Source organism: Eulemur rufifrons, chromosome 7 (genome assembly GCF_041146395.1).
Source record: "Eulemur rufifrons isolate Redbay chromosome 7, OSU_ERuf_1, whole genome shotgun sequence".
NCBI lineage: Eukaryota > Metazoa > Chordata > Mammalia > Primates > Lemuridae > Eulemur > Eulemur rufifrons.
Window position 1 is genome coordinate 267,312,731 of NC_090989.1, and position 23,027 is coordinate 267,335,757.

Consider the following 23,027-nt stretch of genomic DNA (forward strand, 5'->3'; position numbering starts at 1 on the left):
AGGAGATGTTGCTGCCCTCGTCTGAGCAGTCAGTGATCAGACGCTGATCATGTGCCAGGCAGTGAGGCTGCGGAGGGCCACATGACTGTACCCGCCAAAGACTTTGCAAAGGGACCTGAGTTGCTGCTGGGGTCTGTTGGTATGTCCATCCAACCACCTGTCTAAGCTTGGCATTGTGATCAGACGAGTGGACTGTGAGGGAGACAGGTTCTATGAGCTGGGGGGTGAGTTCCTGGTTCCACAGAGCATCAGCCAGAGGCCTGGGCCCTCTGGGTTCCCCACGAGCTCCCCCCAGCTGCCGCCTTGTGCTGCCTGCCCCCCGGGGTGACCTCACCGGCTCTGTCCTGCAGCTCTCCACAGGCCTCCACTGTGTTGAGAGCCACTGCCTCCCTCCCTTCCCCCAACCTGTAGGCCCACAGCTCGCCAGCTGGCCCCTGAACCTGCTTCCCCGCTCCTCCGGCCGCCTCGATGTCACTGGGGATTAGTGTGCATTGTGGCTTTTGGCGGACACTCCCCTCCCTGCTATAGCCTCGCCCTCTGGAGCCCAGGGATGGGCTTGGGCCTGGGAGCCCCCTGAACCAGGGAGCAGTCTTGACCATCCCTTTCTCTGTTTTCCCTGACGTCAGAAGGCAGAGTGCTTATTCACTTTGGAAGCGCACTCGCAGGAGCAGAAGAAGAGAGTGTGCTGGTGCCTGTCGGAGAACATCGCCAAGCAGCAACAGCTGGCAGCGTCGCCCCCAGAGAGCAAGGTAAGGCCTTGCCAGCGGCTGCGGCCCTGGCTGCCTTGCTTTCCCTCAGCCAGCCTGGACCCTCCAGCCTCCGAATTGAACTTGGGGCCAGCCCGAGCTTGGAACTTGGATCTGGGCAACGAGCTCTTGGCAAGGGGGCCTGTGCTCGAATGTCTGTCCCCCTTGGCATTACACTGGGGCTGCTGAGTGAGTTTGACATTGCTCGGGTAGAGCGAGAGAGCCAAATTGAGCATGACCCATCAATCCTCCACTCTGTTCTTCAGTTTGCCTATGGCAAGGTTTAATTTGAGCTGGCCTCCCTGCTGCTGCCTGGCATGCATTCCCCTCTGCCATGGGGGAGGCTGTGCCCAGGGGCAGCACACTGGTGCTTAACACTGGCCCAAGGCAGACATAATTGAGGGGATGTTTGCAGCAGGAGCCGTTACGTGTTACAGTTGCATGCAGGCCAGAGCCAAATGGAGCCGAGTTTGGACTGCTGGGGGCTGGGGACTGGCCAGCTGGAGCATCAGGGAAGATTAGAGCGTCCCAGTGGAGGCTGATCTGGGCCAGGCACTGCTCAGCTCATCCCGTGCCTGGGGAAGGGGGGATGGATAGGAGCTTGGACCACAACCTTCCCCTTTGACACCTGGATGCCAGCTATAAGGCACAGTTATGTTCCATTTGTGAGTCATTCATATCCCTTCTCTTGCTAAAAGTGCTGGCCATTTTGGGATTTTGTCTGGTTGGCTGCAAAAGTTGCTGAGGTGGTTGCTCTGCTGGCTCTGGGGGAAGAGGATAGATGAAAGTGAGCTGCAACCTACACACTCCTTGGCCTTACTGCTTCTTCCTGGTGTGTCCGAGCCCCCTGTGCCATGGGCAGCAGGCCTGTGGAGGGGGCAGTGGGGAGGAGGTGGGGAAGAAGTGGCTGGCAGCCTCTCTTGAGGGCCAGTGGCAACAGCAGCTCTCCAGCTATCCCTAAAGTGAGTGAGGATCTGAGAATTAACATCATCGGAGATATGAAAGTTATCTTGTTTTGTGCTAGCCAGGGGCAAGAATAACTTTGATGAGGGAAGACAGTGGGAAGAGTATGGACTTCTGAATCACACTCTGCCCACTGACTGGCAGTGTGACCTTGGGCAAGTCACGCTACTGCTCTGTGCTTTGATGTTCCCATCAGTAACCTGGGACGATAGTTCCTCCTCCAAAGGGTTGTTGTGAGGATTAAATGAGAGGGTGCATATATAGTTCATAGCACAGTGCCTGGTATGCAGTAGGTGCTTATTCAACCATAGCTATGGGGAATGCATTGCCCCTGGCACTGGCCCCAGGTGGCTTAAGCACTGGGTGGTTCTCATTGGCAGGTTCTTCTACTAAGCAGAGACCTGTCACATGCCTAACAGCTGTCACCATGCCTATGCAGGCTGCCTTGCCCCATTTACCCTGGGTTGGTCACAGTCAGAATCTAGGCCACTTCCTCTTCAGTGGGGCAGCCCTTGGGATGTCCAGTGGCTGGACTTGTGCCCCCAAGCTTTCGTTTCTTTGTGCTTAGTTCCTCCTGTTTGAGAGGGAAAGAGTTCTTTGTGCCTCAGCATCAGAGTTTGCTGGCTCGGGAGTGTGTTGGCAACAGCCTTCTTAACGCCTGGGAGAATCTCTCCATGCTCAGGTTTGGGGGGACACGGGCTACTGAAGGTGGGCCGTTTCTGAGGCAACCGTTGGTCCCTGCAGGGCTGCAGGCTTGGCTGGCTGACCCTGGAAGAGCTTGAGGGTTGGGGGCCTGGTTTCAGGGCCATGCCAAGATGTTTGGGCATCCTGGGCAGGTCACGGTTTGGATGCCTCTTCAAATCAGAACTCTTCAAGTGTGTGTTCAGTGGAGAAGCTGTGTGCTGGGCAGGAAGCGGGCGAAGTGGGGGGCGTCAGTGCTGGGACAGATTCAGAATTGCTTCCTGGGCCTGCGAACTGGGCGCTGCGCCAGGCCTGCACACTCCATGCAGCCCACCCTCCTGGGAAGGCTGTTATGCAACTGTCTTTTGCTAGGCAGGCCCCTGGGGTCTCACTGCACCACCTCCACCATACACACTTACTCCTTCCAGTCACTTACAGAGTGCTTCCTGAGAGCAGTCTGTCTGGTCAATACGATTCTTTCCAGCCCTGTATAGTTCCAGGAAAGCTTTGGAGACCTTTGTGACTGCGCCCAAGTGGCAGTCCAGCTGGCCTACCCCTTCCTCTGCCTGTGCTCAGCTCTGTCTGGTCCTGGCAGCCTCACGGTGCTGTGAGCCTTCTGCCCAAGGACTGGGCCTTTCCAAGGACTGGTGAGCCTTTCTACCATGGTCGCTGTCCTCCAGGAGGGAAGAGGGATGGCCAGGCAGAGCTCAGAGACTGGCTTCTTGCTTTTCAGGCATGAAAGGTCCTGCTTGACCGATTAGTTCTGAGTCCTGACTCAGTAGCATGCCTTTCCAGTGTTCTTTCTGGGGAGGCTCTGCCTGCTGCCGCACGATGGAAAACACTGCCTGACCCCGCCCCCCTCCACTCCCGCTCAGACGCCTCTCAGGGGAGAGAGGGATTTGTAAGGCAACGCCCCAGACTCCTCCACTGCCCCTTCTCAACCCCTGTCCCCTGCTCCTTTCAACAGTGTCTGCTGACACCTCGGCTTGGAGGATTCTTCAAAAACCTCATGGAATGTAAAGCTCTTCCCAAATTCACAAAACATAAGTGCAATTTGCCCTGAAAATGAAATAGGTGCTTGTTGGAAAGAATGGAGGGAATTGGAGGGAGATGGACTCAAAGAACCATAGAGAGGCAGGTGTGTCACTACCTCTGGTGTGACCTTTGGCAACCACTTCCTGCTGTGGCCTCAGTGGCCCCATTTGTGTGTGTTGGTCCGGTGGTGCTTTCCTTCTCTTCAAGCTTTGTGATTTTCATGAAGCTGAGGGCCTGGGACCATCCAGCCTCCTTTAGGGAATTATACCTTGAAGATTTCTATGTAACTTGCCTTCCTGTGAAATCTGCTGCCTTTAGGGGCCAGGTCTGTTCTCTTCTTGGGGATGGAGAGGGACAGGCACAGGCTTTCTGTGCTCCCTGAGGGGCCTGTGGCCTTGCAGCATGGGGGTCCCAGCTGGGCAGGGTGGCCTCATCGGGGCAGGCAGCAGCTATTGGCCTCCCTTCTCTGGGGCTCCGTTGCCTTTCTCCTGCTCACTCTCAGCTGACTACAGGAGGCGGGGGCTGCTCTGGGCAGGCTTGAAGGTTCTCTCCTCTTCCTGTTGAAGTAAATGACCCGATTCCTCTCCTGTCCCGGCTTCCTACTCCTGCTTGTCACCCGCTCCTTCCTCTTCAGAACTCTGCCCCCTCTCTTGCCTCATTTCCTGTCACTGGAGGGCATCTCCCTTTCTTCTGTGTGGGAAGCCGTGTACTAAACTCCTGCATGGGGACTGCCGTGAGGATTCTAATCTAGAATAGCTTGGTGCCGGTCCTACCTGTGGCCACTGAGGTCCTAAGCTAGTAGTGACAGGCAGTTATATATTATTTTGGTTGTCAAGCAAATATACACAATAAATGCCTTCTCTGTACCAGACACTGGTTTAGGTCCCTTGGGGTCACAGAGATGAGTAAGACCTAGTTCCCGTCCTTGTAGAATGCTCCTTCTAACTGGAAAGAGGTGACAAGGGCACTGGAGTGGTGATGCAAGCACTAAAGGCCACGCCTGCAAGTCCTAAGAGTGGTCCAGAGAGGTCCTGGCTGTCCACTCATCGTCCACGCGGCGAGCCTCCCACTGAGCACCCCTCACAGGCGTGCTGCGGGGCTGGGCACGGGGAAGCCTTGAGAAGGGTGGGCTTTCCACCAAGCGCTGAGGCTGAGAAGGGGGCTGAAGTGCAGCGCGGCCTGGCCCCATTCTCGGGGCAGGCCCGGGGCTCCATGGGGGAAATGCACAGAGGAATCCGGAACGCTCTTTCCTCGGGAGGTTACTGTCTACTGGCAGAGAGAGATGTGGCAACATATCGTTCCAAAGAACCTAGTAGGTGCTGTGTCCTCAGGGGAGCCACCTAGCCTCTCTGAGACTCAGTGTTTTCATCAGTAAAGTGGATGGATTTACAGGGTTCTTGTGAGGACTAAACTCATGCTGTGCTTGCCAAAGTGGCGTACAAGAAGAACTCTGTGAAGTAGCTGCCATTATTATCATCATCATTATTTCTGAGTGATGTCTATATAGGAAGATTCATCTGGTGGCCTTGTCTGTTGAAGCTGCTGCTGCTGCTCTGAGCACAAGTGACGACTGCTCCGTGTCACTTCCTGGTAGCTACCTGCTGTATTCCAGGGCCCAGGCAGGGAAACTGAGGCCTCCTGGGTCTGCTCTGGCTGTAAGACCTTCTCCTAGATGTGAAGCTGAGGTGCGTGCCGCCTTGTCATCTCCACTGCGGCCGCTAGAGACGGGGTCCCCCTGAGATACCAAGGTCTGTCTGAATGCCTTAGAAAGGAGCAGAGGCAGGTCCTGGAGTCAGGCAGCCCAGGCCTGAGTAGACAGTGAGCTAATTCCAGTTCTGTCTGGTTCCACAGAAACTCCACCCTTACGGCTCTCTCCAGCAGGAGATGGGGCCTGTCAACTCCACCAGTGCTACCCAGGATAGAAGCTTTACCTCATCAGGACAGACTCTGATTGGCTGAGCAAACCCAAGGGCGGGACTCTGCTTCTGACAACTTAACCCTTTCTTGGGCATCCCCCACCACACAGTAACCTCACCTCACCTGGACCCAAAACGGAGGACCAAGATGGTGGACCTAGGGTCATCTGAGGGGAGTGGTCCCGAGGTCGTGTGTGGACTGGCAACAGCAGGACCACAGTGGTGTGAGAGCCTTGTGGGCATGTGCAGACTTGGCAGCAGAAATCCCGAGTGGACAAGACTCAGAGCTTATTTCCCTCCAAGGAGAAGGAGGCTAAGTGGCATCTGGGCTTCCAGTGGTGGTTCCAGCACCCACTTTGGGGGCAGCAGGAGAGGTTGGGAGAGGTCACCCCTGATGAAGAACAACACCGTGATCCACTGCTGCCAGACGACGTCTCCACCCATTCATTCATTTTTCATCTGCATACTTTCGCGCATTCATTCAATGGATATTTGGGGGGCATCTCCTTTATGCCAGGCCCTGTGCTAGGAGCTGGTCACACTGTAGAGAATGAGATGGACACGGCCTCTGTTCTCATCAAGATTTCAGTCCTAGCAGGGAATGGGCATTAAATAAATCGACAACACACGCACATGTGCACACGTGATTATAAACTGTGATAATCTATGAAGGAAAAGAACAGCTTCCTTTAAGAGGGAATTGTATTTAGATTGCTACACGTGGGGGTGGGGCAGGGAAGGGCATAAGTTTTAAGCTGAGACCTGTGGACTGAAAAGGAGTTAGTCAGTCAAGGACTGGGAAAGAGTGTTGCAGGCCGATGGAGGAGTAAGACAGGTGGGTCAGGGCCAGATTGTATAGGGCTTTGGCAGTTAACTTCTTGATTTCATTCTAGATACAGTGGGGAGCCACTGAAGGCTTTTGAGGAAGGGAGTCACAGGTACACTTCTACAAGAACAGATTGCACATGGTGGGGGCCCAAGTGGGTGTGAGACCAGTTAGGGGGCCCCTCCGGTCCTCCAGGTGAGGGGTGATGGTGGGCTGTGCTGGACGGTGGCTGGGGAGGTGGGTATGTGAATGCCAGCCTCTGGGGTGAGATGACTCCCTGCCCCATCTCCCATCTGCCCTCATCCTCCCGGTGTCTTGCTCTCAGTGGATGTTGAGGATGGGGGCCTTCCTCACAGAGCCCCCTTCTGGCCAGGCCGGGGCTGGGACAGTGCTGAGCTCTGGGAGTGTCCCTGGGAGTGGGAACAGTGAATTCTCACCCAGTCTGGCCAAGGTGGGTACGTTCATGGCCCTCAGGCCTTAGCAGGGGTGGCCTGTGCTGCCCTTCCATTCCCATGCTGAGCGGTCTGGTGAGAGGCTGGGACACAGCGTTCTGGCAACTGGCTTGCTTTGCTTTCTGTGGAGCTCCTAAGTGTCAAGGACTGGGGCTAGGTACAGCTCAGCCCCTCTGGTGGAGACTGTCCTGCCACACAGCTGAAGAAAGACCTACCAAGGGGACAGTGATTAGAGCCCAGCTCGCTCAATGCCTATTGCACCCCTAGCTGGAGCTCAAGGTTGGGCACTCTCATACCCTTTCTAACTACCAGAACTAGAGGAAGGGAAGCTCAAGGCTACAGGTGTGGGGGACGTGGCTCATGCATAGAAAGGTATCTGTAGGATCAGGGTCACTTGCACAGGAAAAGATGGTCAGAGAGGCTGGAGAGATGGCTCAGGTCAGAGAAGCCCCTGACCTTGGACACTGTCCGTGTTGTATCAGTAAGACCTCAGTGTCTGTAGAGAAGGATTCTTGTGCCCTTGTGAGTTTTCTCAGCTGCTGTGGCCACTTGAACCCCCAAAATGGTGGCCTAGAAGGGAATAAGTTCCTTACCTCCCACTTGTCCTCTTTCTAACTTAGGAAAGATCCACATACTGAATTAACAGTCTAATAGGGCACGGGATGGATCTGCCCATGATCAGGCTAATGCCCCCACCCATCAGGGGAATAGATGCTGCCTGATGGGGACCGGTGATACACAGTGTCTCTGTCAGCAGGGCGCAGCCCGCAGGGGGAATTCTGAGAGTCTGATCAGCTGGGTCTGCACAGACAGCAAGCTGCACTTTGATTTCATTTGGTTCCCTCACCAAATGACATTAAGGGGAATGTGAGGCACAGGAGAATCGCCTGTCTGGGAAGGCAGCAAGCTTGTCTCTCCTGGACCTGGTGACCTACCTCTGTCCACCAGACAGATGCAGCAGACAGGAGCTCTGGCCACAAAGGAACGGACGGTCTGAATGCAGCGCCCAGCCCTGGGGATAGGACTTTCCACCCAGTCTGTCCTGACAAGTGGATGTTCACATCAGGGTCCCAGACTCAGCCGCTGTGGAAGTGGACATCAGCTCCCGGTGGGCCCGGGCTGGTGTGCCCAGGAGTGTGGTGAGCCGCAGCACCATTGCTGCTCTGCCTCTCAAATCGATGGAACAATTAATTTGGCTCCACAGGCTCGAGAAGATGAAATATGACCTGGTGGCCGCTACTCTACAGCATCCCAGTCCATCCCAGCCGTCCAGGATGATGAACAAGCTATCGAAATTGCACTTGAGGGTCATAATCACGGGAAACATTGCTGAGCCCCTCCCCGCCACATAAATCACACTAAGAAGCACACAATGGCCTCTTTCCTGATGGGCCAATTGTCTTGGTTTGTTGTCTCAGGCCCGGGAGCTGGGAGGATGGGAGCACAACCATTTATTGTTGGAAAGACCATCTGTATGATTTGAATACAAAGTGATCCTTTCAGCTCTCCACACGTATGCCTGAGTCTCTGCTGATCTAGGTCTCTTGGCCCTGTGGGAGGTGGGACAACATGGACCTCTTGGAAACAGTGACATTTATTTATTTTATTCTTTATTTAAAAAAAATTTTTTTTCATAAATTCCACCACCAAAGCCCTCATTTGTCACACACAGCACCAAGGCACCAAGAGGTCTCTGCAAAGTGGAGGTGTAATTTCGCAAGGTGGGGGGGTGCCACAGTGAGGGCATGGGCTTTGGAGGTGGCAGCGGGGGTCCCCAGGCATCATCTCCCCTAAGCCTCCCAGCATCTTTGTTGTATGGATGAAAGAGACCAAGGCTCCAAGAAGTCAAGTGATTTCTCCTAGGCCACACAGCTGATAGGAGGCTACACTCTTCCTTAAGCCATGGCCTTTCTACCTAATCCATCACTCTTTTCGATGCAAAGGTTTGCTTTTTAGGGATGGAAGTAAGAGAAATCAATCATCTCCTCTAGGAAGGGGCAAGAGGGGGATATCTGGCATGTCAGAAGTTGTGGCTCTTCAAGTGGTAGAGGAGATGCTTTTAGGACAAATAAAATGAGAGGCCTTATTCTCCCCCCAGCGGAGGGTAAATCTCCAGAACTCATTTTCCTGAGGGGTGGCACAGGCTGGAAAGATCAGTAACTTCTCATAAGATTAGAAAAAAGTCTGATGTGAAAGGTAAGACTGAGCTCCCTAAGACGGGGTTTCAGGGGGCACTGGAAGGGTTAGACTGCACCCCTTCCCCTTGGCACTGGCATTCGAGAGGATCAGCAGACGTAATCCTGGGCACTTGGTAGTAGTGGGATGTTGGCCAACGGCAGAGGGGGACGGCTTCAGGCTCCGGCCTGGCTGTGCCGAGCTTACGTATGGAAGGAGGCCTTTGACCTGAGCCTAGATGAGGACGAGGAGGGCCAGGTTTTTGTGCCCAAACTTTGCTAACTGACTGATTTAGACTCTCAGCCTTACGTGACTGGGAATCAAATGGATTCGATTTCAGTGCTTCCCCCAAAGACGCAGACTCTTCTCCCTGAAAGGCTTAACTGTTTCCAGGCGGCCTCCAGCTGGCCTCCTCCCTTCCGTGCCGCTGCTGCTCTGGCTGTGGACAGACTGCCGCCTTTGCCAGCTCGCTCACGGTCTCAGCCATCTTGCTAGGTTTTTTGCTCTTAATGAGGACAGCACAACCTTGCCTTCCTTCCTGTCTTCACCTCCTCTTCCCCCAAGATTTACTCTGAATAAGGCCACCCACCATCTTCCAAATTGTTCCCCGTTCCTTGGTTTCAGGGTAGAATGATAACACCAGGTAATTTGATGAACGCTTAGACTCTGAGCCAGGCATGATGCCAAGCTTTTGACCTACATTGTCTCATTTCATCCTCGCTGAAGCCTTGTGAAGTTTGTTATTCCCGTTATATGTTTACTCTCATTATGCCCATTTATAGATGAAGACGCTGAGTCTTAGAGAAGTTAAGAAACTTGCCCAAGGTCACACAGCTACGGGGTGGCTAGGGTTGGAACCTGGGCAGCCCAGCTCCAGGGCACCTGCTCTTGACTATTCTGTTATACAGCTAGCTGGCAGCCATGGGCCATCCAACCTAGGAGGGCCAGGGAGGCTGGCAGCCACGCTCCTGCACAAAGACCATTATGGGAAGCCATTGTCTCCAGAATAAAGCCCAGGTCCCAGTGTGGCTCCCCAGGCTCTCCTTGGTGGCTCTGCACATCTGCTTTGTATCTGGAGCCTGGCCACATGGCACTATTTCTTTCCCCCTCCCTAAACTCACCGTGCACATTCATGTCTAGCCTGTTCCTTCTCCCTGATGTCATGTGCCCTTCTCTGCTGTCCCTGGCAGATGCAGTTCTCAACCTTCAAGGCTTAGCACTTCCCCTGAGACACCTTTCTCAGGAATGCATGGGAAGTCATGCTGCCCCCTTTACATTTCCATAGTATTTTGTTATTCTTAGCACAGGTCCTCCTTAGCACCTGTAAGACCGTGAGCTCCTTCAAGAGCAAGGGGAGGTCATATTTTATTTGTCTTTGATTCTGTTGTTACCTGTTCCATAGCAGGCGCTTAGTAGATGTTGTAGAATTGAATTTGGCCATCCAGTCCAACCCTCCCACATTCTAGAATCTAGATGCAGAAACAGGCTCAAAAAGGGAAGTGACTGGCCAGGGTCATGGGACAGGTTGTTGTCAGAGCCAGGACCACATCTCAGGTCTCCTGATGCTTTTGACTCAGTTTGCCGAGACCAGAGCATGTGTCCCCACTTGGTTTGTGGAGCAGTCTGGCCGGGTTCACTCCAGGGTCGTGGGTACCACCGTATTCCCATGCTGACTCCAGGGAGTCACCAGAGGGAAAGGAAGCCTGATCAGAACTGCTGCTGTGGTTCTTTTCCTCAAAATGGTGGGGCTTCCCTCTTCCTGGGCCTCTTGCCCTCAGCGAAAACCAGAGTAGCATTGTGAAGATCCTGGCTTGAATCTTGATTTTGCTGATACTCACTGTGTGACGTTGAGCAAATTACTTCACGTCTCTGATCATCTGTTCCTTTACCAAGGAAAATGAGGGGGTTGAATTTAGATGGTCTCCAAGGGTCATCTGATTCCAAAATATCAGGCTATAATGATAAAAATAAATATAAAGTAGCTACTCTCCTCAAGGTAGAGACCCTGATCTAGGGCAAGAATTGGTTCAGGTCCTTCATCACTGTCACTGTCTCAGAACACTTTCAGGTTCCACAGAAATGGTTCTATGAGGGATTTCAGAGGGGAGAATGGGCAGAGTGCAAAGCCTTGGGGCTCTAATAGGCTAAAGGAAAAAAGAAAACAGACATTTTAGTCTTCACGCTGAACCCAGAGAGAGTGTGTGGATATATGTAAATGGACCTGGTTAATATTCATCATGTATTCAAAACACATAGGTATACCTACATAGGGAACGATCCTTATCACAGATACCCCATCTCTAAGTGCACTGCTGCCTCCCCTCCCCCAAAAGTGCCTCCAACAGGCTCCTCCTGGGAGGCCAGCACCAGGAGCTCTCTAACCCAGTGTCTTCCCCACCTCACCTTCCTTTCTGCTCACGTGGTTGGGCATTACACTGGACTCTTTTGTCTGAACTTCACATGTATATGTATGCGTATGTTCTTTCACCTTTCCAACTACCAGTCTGTGGCATCAGGCTAATTTGCAAGTGGACTTTGTGGTAATCAACGTACAGTGCCATTAGTTTCTAGTGTGGTGACAAGTCTCCTGCACACTCTTCCCTAGAAGTTGCCATTGACTTTTTCATTGCCTTTAATGTGTATCTTCTTTTGCTCAGACAAAACTGCTCAAGATAAATTTTCAAAAAAGGTATTTTAAATGTTAGTGGTTTTGGCTGGGTGTGGTGGCTCATGCCTGTAATCCTAGCACTTTGGGAAGCTGAGGCAGGAGGATTGCTTGAGCTCAGGAGTTCGAGACCAACCTGAGCAAGAGTGAGGCCGCGTCTCTACTAAAAATAGAAAAATTAGCTGGGCGTCGTGGCGTGTGCCTGTAGTCCCAGCTACTTGAGAAGCTGAGGCAGGTGCATTGCTTGAGCCCAGGAGTTTGAGGTTGCAGTGACCTACGATGACACCAGTGCACTCTAGCTGGGGCTACAGAGTGAGACTCTGTCTCAAAAAAAAAAAAAAAAAGAAAAAAGGAAATTAAATGTTAGTGATTTTCCATTTTGGTTTTAATTCTATTATTGCAACATAGTTTTCTGCCGTTTCTCCTTGGTGGAAGAACATTAAGGGTTAAGTAGGCTAGCCTAGGAAGCTGACCACCATTTATAACACAGTTTTCAATGAAAAAAATGCATTCTGAGGCCCGTAATCAACACTCAGATGGACTTTGGGAACATAACCCAATATGTACCTATTAATAAAAGCAGAAGATATGGCATTTATTTTATGATTCACTAGTATTTTGGTAGAATTATAGAATCTTTGAAAGTGGAGCTGAAAAGCCTCCCCTCTGCCCCACTGAGATGAATTAATTAACAAGCCGATTTGTAGAAACCGAGACGGGCAAGAACTTGGCCAAGGGCACACAGTGGTGACATTTGAAGATTCTGCTGGGTTGGGGGTGGGGAGAGGGCACAGATGGTCTCAGAGAAGCTTTTGAGGTCCTGTCACTCAGCAACCCACTGTGTTGTCCTTAGGAAATGTAAGTCACCACTTTGGGCTGTAATGGAAACAGTGAGAAAGCCGCCCGGCTAATGGCGTGGGGAGAGGTTGTCTGGAGGGCTGGCTTGTCTATAAATTCCTGGCGCGTGCTTGCTGGAGCAGAATGAATGGGCTGCTGTGTTTCACCTGGAGCTGTGAGCAGGCAGGACTGGTGGAGATGCTCCCTCTGGGGAGTGGGGGTGGGGAACGGGCGTCTGTTCCAAAAATAGCAGTGGGACGGGAGCTGAGGGGAAGAGGAGGGGGCTCCTTCGGGAGCTGGGTGGGGATGCCTCACCCCCTTCCCCTTCCTGCCAGGCCCTCTGTGAGGAAGTCCCGCAGATTGACAGAATTCCTTCTGGGAGGGTCCTGGAGCCATCAGCCGTCACACCCACTTCTCCAGAGATGAGGGGGCCCTGGAGGTCCAGAGAGGGGAAAGCACTGGCCAGCGGTCACCAAGCCCAGGGAGAAAGGCCCCGATGACAGGCTGTCTTCTCCTCCATGTTTCATCAGGGCAGCTGCAGGCCTTGTGAGTTTTCTCTCACTGCCTCTGGGTGCACAGGGACTGGGAACTCCTGGGGCCGGATGTGATTGGGCTTCCTGAGAGTCGCCTAGCAGGCCAGGAGTCCCCGGCTAGTCCACCCTGAGCCCTGACCTCGGCCAGCTGGCCTTCCAGTGCCACGCCTTCCCCTGGCCGGTGTCCCTCCCTTGCTGACTTGTCCTCCTGTTGCCCCCTGGACTGTCAACAGGGAGGGAACACAAGGCCCCGTACAGAACTGGCCTGCAGGACAGAGGGCTTAGGGGCTCAGGCCCTTTGTCTGCCCTTTCCCAGGAACAAGCAGAGGCAGCTAAGTCAGTAGCAGGGGCCTGTGGGTTTAAGGATAGGCAGGCCAGGGTTCAAATCCAGCTCCACCTCTCACTGGCTGTGGGATTACTAGTGGGTCACCCAGCGTCTGGAAAATGAAAGAACATTTATCTCCCTGGGGTCTTGTGAAGATCAAAGGGGATGGTGTGTGCAAAGTGTCTGTTGTAATGCCCGGCGTGCTTGACTCTGCACAGCCCCCTTCCGTGGGGCCTCGACTCGTGGGAACATGGCAGCGTTGTTTTTTCTAATACAGTTGACTTTTTTGTTGTGTTGTTGCAAAAGTAATTCATGCAATTGTTGTTTATTATGAAGAAAATATTTAATACAGATGAACCAGGAGAAGGAAATGAAATTCACCCTAATTCCAGCACCCAGAGATAACCACTGTTAACATGTTGGGTGTGTCCTGTCAGGCATTTTTTTTGTTTTGTTTTTTAGAGTCAGGGTCTCTGTTGCCCAGGCTGGAGTGCAGTGGTGTGATCATGGCTCACTGCAGCCTCGAACTCTTGAGCTTAAGAGATCCCACTGCCTCAGCCTCCTGAGTAGCTAGGACTATAGGCATGCGCCACCATACCTGGCTAAGTTTTAATTTTTTTTTTTTGTAGAGACCGGGTCTCGATATATTGCCCAGGCTGGTCTCAGACTCCTGTCCTCAAGCAGTTCTCCTGGCTCGGCCTCCCAAAGTGCTGGGATTACAGACGTGAGCCACTGCTCCCAGCCCTGTCAGGCATTTGTTTATACGCACATATATCTTAATTGCAAATTGGGGTTACTGGTGCAATTTTTTAACCTGCTTTTTGCCCCCCATTTAATAGTGTAGTGTATCCGTGTTTCTGTGTCAATAAATATTCTTCTACAAGATCGTTTTTAGTGTCTGCAGAGTATTTTAACATGCTTTATTTAAATAATCTCTAGCACTTCAACATTCAGGTTGTTTCCAATTTTTCCTTGTTACAGAAACCTGAGATAAAAATCCTTGTAGCTTTATTTTGGTATCCCCAGCATCCAGTTCAACACCTAGTACATGTTTGACCCTCAACAAATATTTGTTGAACAAATGAATATTTTGTTGGAATAAATTCCTGGTAGTACACTTTCTGGGTCAAAATGTATATATTTCTAAAATGAATTCTTGATCCTATTGCCAAATTACTCTTCAAAATGGTTGTGGCAATTTCTAATCCTACCTTAGACTGACAAGCTCATCCTGCTTCACCTGAGATTTGCCCATTTTAGTACTACTGAAAGTCCTGCTTCCTGGAAAACTCCTCGGCCGAACTGATTAAAATGAGACAATCTGGATAAGAGAATGTCTATTTCCCCACGTCCTCACCAACACTGTACATTGTACATTTTTGAAATAGGTTCATTTCTATGATTACTAGAGACATTGAACATTCATTTACATGCCTTTTCGTCACTTGCATTGCCTCTTTTGGGAGCAGCCTCTTCAAGTCTTTTGCCCATTTTTCTATTGGACTGTTTATGTTAATAGCTTAATTATTAATTCACAAAGAGATCTTTACGTATGAAGGATATTTGTGTGTTAGCCTTTTTATTTTTTTATTTCTTTAAACTACAGATGTTTATGATTTATAGATAGTCATATCTACAATTTGTTTTGGTAGCAGATTTATTGAAATATAATTCAAATATCATACAATTCGCCCATTTAAAGTAATACATTTCAATAATTTTTAGTATATTCACAGACTTGTGCCACCATCACCGTAATCAATTCCGGAATACTTTCATGATCTCAAAAAGAAATCATGCCATTTAGCTATCACCCATCAATGACCTCATCCCTTCCAGCCCTAAGCAACAACTAATCCACTTTCTGTCACTGTAGATTTGCCTGTATTGGACATTTCACATAAATGGGATGATATGATATTTAGCCTTTTGTGACTGGTTTCTTTCATTTAGCATAATGTTTTCAGGTTCATCCATGTTGTAGCATGTATCAGTACCTAATTCCTTTTTATGGCTGAATAATATTCCCTTGTTTGGCTATACCATATTTTATTTATCCGTTCGTCAGTTGATGGACATTTGGGTTGTTTCCACCTTGCGGCTATTATCAGTAATGCTGCCATACATATTTGTGTGCAAGTTTTTGTGTGGACATACATTTTTATTTCTCTTGGGTAACTACGTAAGAGTGCTGCGTCAAATGGTAACTCTACTTTTTGAGGAGCTGTTGGAGTGTTTTCTAAAGTGACTGCACCATTTTACTTTCCTGCCATCAATGGATGAGGATTCCAACTTCTCCACATGCTTGCTAACACATTATTTTTCCATTTGCTAAAATTATAGCCATCCTAGTGTGCGTGAAATAGTATCTCATTGTGGCTTTACATCTCATTTTTCTGATGACTCATATATACATTTAAATTAACAAATATGTTTTTTGCCTTTGGTGTTGTGGCATTTACCCCAGGATTATATAATACTCACTTTTTTCCCTTGAATTTTATGTTTTTTTTATTTTTCAACCATTAGCATTTTAATCTACATGGAATTTGCTTTGGTTTATAGCATGAAACAGTATAATAATACTTTTCATTTTTCCCATATAGTTATTTGCTCCAATGCTCATACTTTATGTTAGGCTAAATATCCTCTTATTTATTTGTTATTCAAACAATCTTATTTTTGACTGGACTCAAAAGTAGAAGCTCTCAGACTGGACAGCCTGCATCTCTTGACAGTCTGTTCTTGGTATTTTTCTTTGGCCTCTTTCATTCTCTTGGCCAAAAGTTTAGCATATTCTACAGCCTCTTCCTTATTTTTATTAATATGCTATTTCTTCAGAGCAATATGCTGGCATTTGTGTTGCAGGCCACATGGAGTAACAAGATACTGAATCTTAGGTGCGTTGGTCCTAGGTTTCTTAGCTTCTTTAAGGGCTTTCTTACAACATATTGGCAGACTTCATCTTCTTTAGAGAGATTAAAAAGTTTGCGGATTTTTTGGGCCCCGGATGATGAGACACCCACAGTATCGGTCAGTCCAGGAATATCCTTCTCTCCTTTCTCTACAACAACCAAGTTCAGAATGCTCAGATTGCACAATGCAACCGCAAATAGATTTGGGCTTGCTTTCTCCAGTCTAAAACAGGCATGCCCCTTACTCCGTAGTGGGCGGAAACGGCCATGGGTCAAGACACCCTGCTTCGTGGCGAAACCGAGCTTGTTGTTCCCACCACTGATTCAGACCACACAATCCTTCCATTCTTCACCCAGGACATCAGCAGCAACTTCCGTGGCCATATGCTTCTCATAAAAAGCACGAAGTTTGCGTTCATTGTCCACGTCATTGAGTTTCTGGCAGCCAGTGGCTGGGAAGGAGATATTCAGCTTTATCTTGAAGCAGCTAATTGCCTCTGAGGCTCCACCAAATTCAATATACTTTTTAATTATAATTTTATAATTCAGTCCTCACCTCCTCCCCGCCCTTCCCAAAAAATATCTTTGAGATTTTTGCTGTAATAATATTAAAAAATGTTCATCAAAAGGGGAGTATTAAAATCTATACAATACTGTCTTCCTATCTGGGAATAGGATTATGTCTCTTAATTTGTGCAAATCTTCTTTTGAGATTTCCCAAGCAAAGTTTTGGGAACAAAATTTCTTATAGGTTTTACATATTTTTTGTTAAGTTTATTTGAGGGAATTAAAAATTTTAATTTATATTATGAATAGGAATATTTATTTATTTAGCATTATACGTGTTCTTTAACTGATAATATACTTGTACATAACTTGTACCAAAAAATCCTAAACATTAATGAACTGAATGAAATAAATAAAGAAAACCGCTTGTCCCTGAGCCCTTTCCCCATCAATGACCAGTAATGTATGTTTGATGTGGTTCCTCCAAATCTTTTTCCATACAAATATCTAGACATATACAATGTTTTATTTTGCTAAATAATGTTATGTTATACATAAGTTTCTGTTACTCATCTATAGAAAGTTCATATACCATGTTCTAGAAATCTTTCCCATCAATAGGTAAAGTTCTCCCTCTTTATTTTTAGTAGCCAATGGACCATATTTCATTTAATTTACTGATGCACAATTAGGTTGTTTCTAATATTTTGATATTCTGAGCTATGCTGCAGTAAACATCCTAAGAATGCCCTGCATATTACATTTTGCTCCATTTTTCTGTCGAATAGAGTGTGGCAAACACTACCAAAGTGCTCTAAAAATGCTTTCCTTCTGTTTACACATGTAATCTGCCCAACACTAGAGTAATCATTCCCATTTTATAGATGAAAAACAAAGGAACACAGGTTAAGTAGATGTACAGTCTGCATCCTACTAACAGTGAATGAGAGTACCCTGCGCTCCACCTAATATTGGATGTTATTGTTCTTTTAATTCTTTGTTGGTATAAGAAATGAAAAATTATAGTTAATCTTAATTTGAATTTATTTATTAGTGAGGTTGGGATTCTTTTTATATTTATTACTCATCCATATTTCCTCTTCTTTGGCTTATCAGTTTATGTCATTTACCCAGTTTTCTATTGGGACTTTATCTTATTTGTAAGAGCTCTTTATGTGGTTAGAATTTATTAAGCATTTGCTTATTATGTAGGTAATAAATATTTTTCTAGTTTGTCATTTGTACTTTAACTTAATAGTATCTTTTACCTTTCAGATGTTAACATTTTTTTTGGTAGTCAAATATTTTTATAACCAAGTCATTTTGGGAGGGGAATATACTTTCTAAGGCCTCTCCTACCCTGAGATTGTAAGGAATATTCTTCTATATTTCTTTCAGGTACTTTTATCCTTTTATTTTTTATATGTATATTTTAAATTCATCTGCAATTAATGTAGTGCCTGGTATCAGACAGAACTCTCATCAATTTTTTTTCCCCAAACGGTTGACCAGTTTTTCCAACCCTCTTTTTTGAATTGTCCTTTTTTTCACTTATCATAGACCAAATTTTCATATATAGGTGGGTTGGTTGTTGAACTCTCTTGTCTCCTTCATTAATCTGTCTATTCCTACATCAGGTTGAGACTTCATTGCTGTAGCTTCGTGATACATTTTAGTAGTATCAAACATCCTAAGGCCAACCCTCATTATTCTGAAAAATTTCCTTTGGAATTATACACCCTAATTATAGTCTGTTAGTGGCTTTACCCTAACCTTTCTTACAAACATATTTCAAAATCAGAAATTACATAAGATCTATAGTAGCCTGCCCTTACCTCCTGCAACCCATAACGAGCATGTCAGCCGGCCCGTACTGCTCTTTACTTCCCTGCATACCTCCTGGGTGTTGTTGAGATCATCTGGAATTTTAGTTTATGGTTGTTACTATTTTAAAACATTAGTTCTATTCTAAGAGTCATTTACGTAAAATTGCATTTAACTCTCAGTCATCGGTAGTTACGGCTGTAAGTGTTTCTTGCATCATTGCTTGTCATTGTCCTCATACACCACGTCACCTCACTCTGGACTTCTTGATTTAGACTCACTTTTGTCTGGAGTGTTTTCTTGAGTAATTTTTCCAGAAGGGGTCTGTGGGTGGTGATCCCTTCCTAGTCCTTATAAGTCTGAAAGTATTTGCCCTCATGTTTGAGTCATAGTTGCTTGAATAGAAAATTCTAGGCTAACAGCCCTTCTCTCCCAGAAGCCTGAGAGCAGCATTCTACGGTCTCCCAGCCTTTAGTGTTCTAACAAGGGCGAGGTTCACTTGATTCTCTAAAATTTAGTTTTGGAAACAAGCAGGATTCCTCTTTCCAATCTTTAGAATTGAGAAATTTCGCTAGATTATTTCTGGTTGTTTATTCTCTTGGTCGTTGTCCCTGGTACTAACTAGGCAAGCTCTTTCAGGCTGAACACCCAAGTTTTCCATTCGTTCAGGGGAATTGTCTATTAATTTTTGGAATTGTTTATTTTCTGTATGTTTAAGCCCCTCTTTGTGGAATTCCTACTACAAATGATAATAATATAACAACAATATTGAGTCTGCTCTCTTTCTGCTATAATATGTTATCTGCCCAATACTACTGTTATTATCTCCACTTTATAGTTGAGGAAACAAAGGAACAGAGTGGTTAAGTGGATTGTACAAGGTCTTACAGCTGGGAGGTGTAGACTGTGATCCAAACCCAAGCATCTGGCTCCAGAGCCCATGTCCTTAGCTACTACACTACACCCCTGCCTGTCAGGCCCGCCCCAGATGCCCCCTGCCCCCGCCCCCAGTACTCTCCAGTGAAAATGCTGAGTGTTGACAGTGGGGAGCTCTATAACCAGTGGGGGAAACTTGGGGATGCTAGAATGATGGGATACTGAGGCCAGAGAAGGGCAGGGATTATCAAAGGTTCTCCAGTGAATTTAGAGTTGGGAATCTTCCCCTCCTTCCCTTTCCTTCTGTCTCAGCCACCCTCTTTAGACCTCGTCTTTGTCCCTGGGGCTAGTGGCCTGGGACTAGGCATGGTCTCCTGGTGGATCTCCCTATTCCTACTCCTGTCCCTTTAGTCACCTCCCTAAACAGCAGCCAAAATGACTCTTCCTATAGAACAAACTTGATCAACTCTCACTCCTGAATGTTTGTTGAATGACTGTATGAGAGAACAAATAATTTTAGGGTACCTGATGTACTTCAGACACTACTAAATACTGGTGATGCAGAATGCAAGTGACAAAAGCCCAACTCAGATTAGCTTCAGGCCGTAAATGGAATTTATTGAATTATGGAGAGTAGCCTTCAGGCATAGTTGGATTCAGGGTCTTGAGCAATGTCATCAAGAACTGGCCTTACCCTCTCCATCTCTTGGTTCTACCTACTTATGTGTTGGCTCACTCCCTTAGTGGCAGGAGTATAGCTGCCAGAAGTCCCAGGATTATAGCCTTACAATTTGACTCTCTCAGTCATTTCAACAGTAGTCCCTGGGCCTGACTCTCATTGGCCCAGGTTGGATCATGTGCCCATCCATGAAGTCACTGAAGATGGTGGGATTGACTGAGGGCTGGGTCACCTGCCCATCCCTGGAGCAGGAGATAGTCGGCTCCATGTGAATTACCTGGCTTGAGAATGAGGGAGGGAAGGTTGGCTCCTCAGATGGCAAAATAGGGCGAATGGAGGCTGGTCAGGCAGAGCTCAGATGTCCTTTGCTTTGTGGTTCATCAGCCAAACATGGTCCTCAACCCCACAAGAGCTAGCAGTCTAGTGCGGAGGAAGGACAGTGGGAAGAGACAGACACAACCATGAACAACATGTAATGAACTGATGACAGTTGAGACAAAGGGCACGATGAGAGCACGCATCGGGAGGATGTGGTCAGAGACGGGAGAAAAGCTTGTGAGGCAGGGGCAGGGGCTGGGATCTAAGGGTTGTTCTAGGTGAGCCCCGAAAGCAGGCCAGAGTAGGTGGAAGACGAAGAAGCGGGACGGGCATGAGAGGAAGCTGGAGGCGTGTTCAGGGCCAGACAGTGGAAGGTCCTGAGAAGTGGTGGGAAGGAGTTTGACTTCATCCTCCTTCACAGCAGTGGGAGCTGCTGTGGTTGGATCAGTGCTGTAGAAAGCTCACGGTGGCCTCGAGGAGGAGAATGGTGTGGAGCAAGGCGAGATGCAGGGAGCTGTTTGGAGCTACTGCCCTTCGCCAGGGAGAGCAGATGGTGGCTTGGACTGGCGTGGTGGCACCAGGGATTGAGAAAGGTGGGAGAGCCACCTGTTGGGATCTGTGGGGTCTGGTGACACATTGGACGGGGAGTGTTTGGGAGAGGGATGACGCACAAGAGCTTGGTTCAGACAAACAGGCAAATGGTGGTGCCACCCTCCGCGCTGGGAGTGGTGGAGCAGGAGTAGTTTGGGTGGCAGGATCGAGTCCCACTGGAGGTGGAAGGATCATAATAGAGTCTGACTTAGTGAGTTCTCATAGGGACAAGACCATTTCAATGATGGTTTCTTAAACTACCTGTGGGGAAGGGCCTTATGCTTTTATAGGATCACACTGCATGTGGTTTGTTATGCTGTTTTGACAACACCTGAACCGGCCTGTACCCTGTTCAATGAGAACAGTCCACTCATCTTGTGCTTGGATGCTACCATGTCAAGTGGCCATGAAAGTCTCTAAACACTCTCAGTTTTGCCACTTATCTCACTGCAGACCAGTAACAAGCAGCCCATGAACCAGTACCATCCTGCAGGTCACATTCTGAGGGGACTAGTCCAACCCCAGTGCACATTTTATAGATAGGGAAACTGAGGCTTAGAGGAGGGGTTGGTCTTGCCCCAGGATGCGTGGAAGGCAGCAGCAAAGTTAGCATTTTAGTCTAGTCTTTCCCCTGCTGACCCTCTGTTTTGGTGGCCCAGGCTCAAGCCCAACAGTCCACGCAGTGGGTGGCCCTGGGGGAGTGCATGGATGAGCTGCATCCGGCAGCCAAGGCCGCGGGGCTGGCTTCCCCGCAGCTGAGCCAGTGGCTCCGTGCTGAACACTTCCCGGGAACATGGGCTGTCAGGACACAGCCCGACCCTCGTGCTGGCACAAGCACAGTGGGTTCAGGATTGCTCCCAAAAGCCGGAAGTCTCAGGCCAGGGTATGGCTGGTTGGACTGGAGCCAGGAAGGGAGATTGGCCATGGCTCCTGGCCATCCTGTGCTGCTGCAGCCGCCCAAGGTCAGGCCGATACTGTTGAGGTGACTGCAAAGTATGTCGCAGGCTGGAGGCAGAAGCTGGCCAGCGGCCGTCCTCAGGGCCAGCTCTGTATGGGGACGTCAGGTCTCCCGACTTTCGCTGCATGTGGGCTTCTCCTGGCTGTGGTTGGGAGTCACCGCTCCCTCTGGCAGGCTGGGAACGGTCCTTTGCTGCCTGAAGTTGCTGAGGAAGAGACAGATGGCAAAGGGAGAGACGTTTAGGGAACACGAAGTAGGGGGCAGGATATACAGCTAAGAGCACGGGCCTTGGGGCCATGCTTCCTGTTGGGTCACTGCTTTGCCAGGTAACCTTTCTGTCCCTTAGTTTCCTGATCTGTAGGATGGGCACCATGGGGACAGCCATTGCTCAATAATGTTAGTGATGATCAGTTCCTAGTACACGCCAGACACGGTTGGCCCCTCAGCAGATGTCACATTTAACTCTGTCATTTACTCAACCCTCTCATGGTAAATTCTGTCCTTTTATAGGTGATAGCAACAATGACAACACAACAACAACGACAGCTCTCATTTAGTGAGCACTTACTGTGTGCCAGGCATTCCACACGTACCATCTCATTTAGTCCCTCTCAGGGGCCAGGGAGGCAGATGGTAATAGCCCCATTTTACAGATGAGGAAACTGAGACTCAGACGTTAAAGTGATTTGCCCAAGATAATTCACACTCAGATTTTTTGGACTCCAAAGGCTGTGCTTTTTCTAGATACCATAGACTGAGCCGATTCCTTTAGTGAGAGAGCCTGGAGGGGTGTGGGAGTGGTGCAGGGGGTGGGGTGCAGGGCAGGAGTGGGGCTGAGGCCACTGGACACCCACCCCCTGGCCTCATTTTACAGGTGGAAGACCGAGGCCAGGAAGGGGAAGGGGCTCACTCTGGCTTCTTCTGCAGGCTACAAGCCAGAGCTCCCTGTGAACTTAAACCTGTTCTGTCTTGCACTCACCCCACCACTTGTGGCATGTGTCCCCAAAATAAGGCACGTGCCACCAGGAAGAGCAAGGTCCATGCCCTTAGCAAGCTCCCTGCCCTGGTGTGAGGGTCCTAGAGGACAAACCATGTCAAGACTTTTCCTGCTTGGAGCATCAGTGCCTGAATTTGCCATCCCACCCTCCAAGCCCCGCCCCAGGAGCAGGCTGCCTCCCTGCTAGCTCTGTGTCCTCAGCTCCTCG

General features: G+C 48.8%; 1 protein-coding gene and 1 pseudogene across 5 annotated transcripts in view; one reads left to right on the plus strand and one right to left on the minus strand.

The window, feature by feature from the left end:
- Window positions 1-23,027, plus strand: part of RGS3 (regulator of G protein signaling 3) — a 118,596-nt gene that overhangs the window by 63,257 nt on the left and 32,312 nt on the right. For 4 of the 5 annotated variants that reach the window (XM_069476694.1, XM_069476695.1, XM_069476698.1 and 1 more), the window contains one exon: window positions 627-749. In XM_069476694.1, the coding sequence (XP_069332795.1) occupies window positions 627-749 (123 nt within the window). Of the gene's footprint in view, window positions 1-626; window positions 750-5,276; window positions 5,941-23,027 lie in introns of those variants that run through there. The other variant, XM_069476700.1, reaches the window with a different exon arrangement.
- Window positions 15,831-19,979, minus strand: LOC138387959 (small ribosomal subunit protein eS6-like; annotated as a pseudogene).